Genomic DNA, 5,658 nt, shown 5'->3' with positions numbered 1-5,658 from the left:
TACCATTGTTTCTATTTTTTTTGCATAGCATACTAAGAGAATATATTGATTTGGAAACCCAGTTTCACTCCAATCTTGAAGATTGCCTGATGTTTTTAGAGCCTCAAATTGGCTAATCTTTATGTCGAGACAAATCCATGTCCCACACCATCTGTTATGTGTCTTAGTACCACATGGTATGGTAAAGATAAGTCTGTCATCATTTTTACCTTCTTCAATTTCGTCATTGAGGTGTTGCTGGATCTACACAAAGAGGTTGAGTGCACTTACGCCATAACATAAACATTTCATAGCTGCCTAAAGTGGTCTAACAGACAAATTTTGGAGTGATCACTTTCCAAAAATATAACAGGGCCCACCATTCACATAGGCCTATTTAAAACAGATTTTTTTTAAAGCACGTTTCTGTAAAGGTATGTATATGATAATCTTGTATTGTCATTGTTTTTATTATAAAATGCTCAGATTAACGTGTTTTGCAATATGTGTTAAAAAGGCCTAGCTTGTGTCTGTCTCTCACATTTGTAGATAACTAATTCAGGTTCAGAGTGACATCTGCTGTACAAAATGGGGCACCCTCCTTATACCTCAATACCACTGTCGTCCCTAGCTACCACAGCCACAAAGTCATAAACCCCGCCTATTTCTACAATTTCTCTTCTTAAAATATGACTTTAAACCTAACCCTACGCTTAACAACACTGCTAAGTATATGCCTTCCCTAACCTTAAATTAGGACCAAAATGCACATTTTTTGTTTTCATGAATGACGAGATCTTTACTTTGTGGCTGTTGTAACGAGTGGAAACCCAATGGCACCCTCATGTCAAGCTCTGACGTGTGTCTTTTTACGACGGTGTGCTTGTCCAGTTTCCGACAGTGTGACTCGCAAAGCGTAACCGCTGTGAATAAGCTGTTTTAGTTTCCTGTTTTACATTCTAAAAACGAATCTTTAGATAATTTCAAACTAATTATCAACAAAAATAACTACCGATAACCGATATATTGCAATTATCAGTCGAAATACGTGTTCAACCAGCTTCAGTTCTGAAGTTGCAACTCGAGGCCCCTGCGGAGTGTTAGCTCTAGCGGCACTGTAAAGTTTGTTGTTGTCACGTGACGTGATACGAATGTGGCGATAAAGTTTTTGTTTCGTTATTAAAACTGCCATACATTTAAACATTGGCTATCTATTGAAGTAACCATTTTAACACAATGCCTCAACCAAAATACAGGAAGATTGCTGTGATTGGGTACAGATCTGTAGGTGAGTCATATAAGAAGCTAGCTAACTAACGCGTTAGCCAGCTTTTGTTTTTGTTTGCATAGCTACGCTATTGCTAGCTAAGCTAGCAAATGTTAGCTAGTTAATACCAAAACACAATACCATAGTTGTGTAACTTAATTGTGTACATGTTTGTATAGAAGTTGTCGACAATTACGAAACGTTGTCGTTGATATCATTATTTCTATTCACCATGCCAAAGTTGTGTGCTAACTTTGCCACAACGGCAGCCAAGTAACTAGTTCCTCGATGTGGCACTGTCTCGCGTCTACCTCACACTCTACTTACAGTTAGTTATTTGCATTGTGAAATATCTCCTGTCACAGCTAACGTTAGGCAATTACAATTTATAACAGTTGTTCAGAGTTCGATAACTTTCAGTTTCTTACTTAACAAATGGTCATTTTCTATGATTTTGGAAATTGTTGCTCATCGGCCACCACAACAATACATTATTTAATACATTATTTCTTTACTTCTACAGGAAAGTCTTCTCTCACAATACAGTTCGTGGAAGGACAGTTTGTAGATTCATATGACCCTACCATTGAAAACAGTAAGTATTTATTTATTTATTTATTTGATATAAATGTATTGGATCAGTTTTGTTTATCTAATTGCACCCATTGTAAGGTGCCGTTGAGGATCAAATAATATGCATGGATGAAAATAAGTTATAGGTGGTTGTATCCAGAATGTATTCTCATTTCATGACCATGTTATATCCAGCAATTACCATTTTCTCCTGTATGTTGCCTGTGATGTAGGACTATTCAATAGTCAGATTCCCTTGCTAAACATTTAGCAACTGAAACCTTTTATTGTTTACCCTAGGGACCTACCACAATTTGTCCAATAGAAACTTGTTTTCGTTGCGGAACGTTGTACGTTTAGGATAAACGGCTTCTGTTACAAAACATTTCGCAACAGAATCTGACTAATGAATACACCCGTGGCTTGGGCTTGACCACTTGTCTCTTCATCTGTTTCCAGCCTTCAACAAAATGGTGTCTGTCAACGGTCAAGACTTCAATCTTCAGTTGGTCGATACTGCGGGTCAGGTATGTATGCTTTACATTGTACTACATTACTCATTTTATTTACCTCAGTTTCTGAAATAAAAACACTATATACCTGCTGGGTTCCAGTGATCAGTGGCAGTTTGCGCAGATGAAATGTAGAATTGTTGGGATATTGACAAAAAACAATGATCGATATTTATTTCAGAAGCACTTGTCTGTTGTTTTTTGTTTTCAATCTAACCGATTTCTCCCCTTATCACTACAGGACGAGTACTCTATTTTCCCTCAGTCTCATTCAATGGACATCCATGGTTATGTCTTGGTCTACGCAGTGACTTCCATGAAAAGGTGAGTAGTCACAGGTACATTTCATTCTGGGTTTATCCATCAGAGATTGTGTTCAATAGTCACTTGTACAGGGTTGCAGGTGTGATTGCAGGGTACAGTGAAAATCTTATGGTCCAAGCTCCGACATGCAGGATGAAGTGAAATAAAATAATGAAAATGGTCATCAAAAAAACAACAATAGAAATAGCACAATATACATCATAACAGTAGTAGGGGGGAACATCTTTGCCCTTGTGACTACTGTGTGTATAAATGGTTGTCTGTGCATCAATGCACACATGGACCCTAGTAACCTGTCTCTTTTTGTCTTTCACTTTTTGCAGTTTTGAAGTTGTTCAGGTTCTTCACGACAAGCTTCTAGATATGGTTGGGAAAATACAGTAAGTTAACCAAAATTATGAAAGGTTTAATGCTGCTTTTGATGATTTTGTGTCTTAACTTTTTTGTTTTTCATGTAAGAAATATCAATGGATGTTTTCTTTTAGGGTGCCAACTGTTCTTGTTGGGAACAAAAAAGATCTCCACATGGAAAGGTAAACTTACTTGAGCTGAATGAAGGTGGAGAGCAATGGTGCTCCCACTCACATGCATGGCTGGTACAGTATGTGTTGAACCATGACACTATCTGATATATTGTTTCACCTTTGTTATCCAGCCAAGGCCTTGGACCTTGTGACTATAGAGGTACATAAGTGCCCCCTGAAGATACTGTATGTGATTTCATTACATCATGCTCAGTGTGTCCTTTTTCCCCTCAGGGTGATCAAGCCAGAAGAAGGGAAGAAGCTGGCCGACTCATGGGGAGCAGCGTTCATGGAGTCTTCTGCCAAGGAGAACGAGGTAGACAAATATATATTTTCTGTAGACAGAGCTACTCACCAAAATTGTGTGTTTATTCAAAATAATTAAGGTATTTATTGATTTGTTTTCATCTCTGCATTGCAGACCGCTGTAGAGTTATTCAAGCGGATCATTCTGGAGATGGAAAGGGCGGATGGGAACGTTGCCTCAGAAGATAAGAAGTGTGCTGTGATGTAAGAGGGTCTAACCAGGACAGCAGTAAGCTCATTGGCCGAAACCAGGAGACACATCACCACCAGCCTGCCAATCATGACCTCCCCAGCACCAAGGAGCTGCAGTCGCAATGTGGCCATTTATAATTCAATAGTGTTTTGCAAAGGCAGCCAATCACACTCAAGACTGACAAAGGAGAACTCTGAGAGGTGTCACACAAGGGTTTCACTGTCAGTTTTACTGAACTCTGTCAAGTTTGGTTGGCTTAAACCAAACCCCATGAAAAACAAAACATATGAAAATGCCAAATGTAATGTATGAGCCACAAACTCAAACTTTACACACAAAAAACTTCTCCCTGATAATCTGATAATTGCAATCAACTAGCTAGCCATGCATCAACAGATGGAGCAGTGACTGGCCAGTGTCCCTGACTCTCACTGGCTAGCTTCACCTTGTACACCTCGACTCCTTTTCTCAGGTCATCTGTATACTTCAATGAATACACCGGCCATGGCAGAGAGCCACAGTTCACATTGCTGTTGTAGCGACATTGGAAAGTTGCTATGATATACAACTGATTAATGTCTTAGTTACAGTATCTTGGAATGAGTTTTCTTTCACACAATACGTGTGTTCCGGAAATACATTTCCTCTTGCATTGGTCTTGGCTAACATTGTTTCACTGTAAAACTTTCAGCAAGTCAACTTCAGGTTACACTTCATCCTTGAACTGTAAATCATGTCTTTTAGAAAACAACCATTTTTATTTTCGAGAATACATTTTGATGTTCTTCAGCACTTCTGGTTGGCAGATTGGTCCTCGCTCCCTTCCTCTCTGTGATGTATCTGTCATCTGACTTTAATAATTGAGCTGTAATTATCCAGTAGATGAGGCACCCTTGAATGAAGTTTCAGATTAGAAGAGTGGAAGGGATCAGTTATATTTAAAAGTTGTGGCCTTTTGATCCCAGAGAACTAGAATCCTATACACAGGTTCGATAGTGTTGTTGGTTATATCCTGAGATAATACAAGTTTGTTTATTCAGCAGCATATGTAATAAAATGTCTGCATATAATTATACTATAATTAAGAATATTATGGACTTGCAGTTGTTGCATTCACTGATAATTCCTTACCACTGTGGACTGCAAACCAGTTCATGGGGACCACAGGATCTGCTGGTTTAGTTTTGGGGTTTTGATTCCAGAAGTGATGTAGGCTTGCTCAAGCTCAATAAGGATGCTGTATGACCCATTATGACTTATACATTTATTATTGAGTCAGGGAATAGCAGTGGTCACACAGTGCTCACCATAACCTGATTTGCGTGTCCACTTTAGCCTTACAAACAGAAGATCAATTAGAAGCCAATGGTTGTTACTGACATTACTTTCATTTATCCACCCCCTAGTATCTATTATTTGTTATTTTGATGTTTTTTGGGGATAGAGTGCTTCTCTTTGAGTAAGTAGTAGGTTGATTGATTGATAGGTGATTGATGGTCAAAGAGAAGCTGGTGATGCTGTGTCTTGTGCCTTACCTTACCCTTTAATACCCCCTTTATTCAACCCACCTGCTTCCCTACCTGACTCAAGGTGCTCTAGTTTTTTTTCTGTTGCCTTGATCCAATGGGCAAAAACCAGGTGGTGTTGTGCAACCAATATCCCCACGGTCAATGTTAACTGAGAAATCTTGCTGTAAACAGTTTTGTATATATAAATAAATTCTTTACTCCATTAAAAGTATTTTTTTATTGATTAGTTGTGCTGTAGATGCTCAATAACTAAGAATAAGAATTCCACAAGTCTCTCAGGAAATTAGTAATTATTTGTTTGACAAAATCGAGCAAAGACTAATTATGACACTAACAATTATGTAATTGTCCCTGTACTAAACCTAAACTATCATAAAGCGCAATAGTAATGGCGTCTTTTTGTAGGCACTAACTCCACCATGGCTTGTTGGTCAAAGCTTATGGGGAAATT

At 38.4% G+C, this 5,658-nt stretch overlaps 1 protein-coding gene across 1 annotated transcript; it reads left to right on the top strand.

The window, feature by feature from the left end:
- The first annotated feature begins 837 nt into the window (after window positions 1–837).
- On the top strand, window positions 838–5,415 carry LOC109895713 (GTP-binding protein Rheb-like). Its single transcript, XM_020489640.2, has 8 exons — window positions 838–1,267; window positions 1,770–1,841; window positions 2,279–2,346; window positions 2,573–2,655; window positions 2,979–3,035; window positions 3,141–3,188; window positions 3,414–3,495; window positions 3,601–5,415. The coding sequence occupies exons 1-8, from the start codon at window positions 1,216–1,218 to the stop codon at window positions 3,691–3,693; spliced, it is 555 nt and encodes a 184-aa protein (XP_020345229.1). The 5' UTR covers window positions 838–1,215; the 3' UTR covers window positions 3,694–5,415.
- The last annotated feature ends 243 nt before the right edge of the window (window positions 5,416–5,658 follow it).

This window comes from Oncorhynchus kisutch, linkage group LG1, assembly GCF_002021735.2.
Source record: "Oncorhynchus kisutch isolate 150728-3 linkage group LG1, Okis_V2, whole genome shotgun sequence".
Taxonomy (NCBI): domain Eukaryota; kingdom Metazoa; phylum Chordata; class Actinopteri; order Salmoniformes; family Salmonidae; genus Oncorhynchus; species Oncorhynchus kisutch.
The sequence above is the reverse complement of the archived record's forward strand: the minus strand, read 5'-3'. Positions and strand labels throughout refer to the sequence as shown.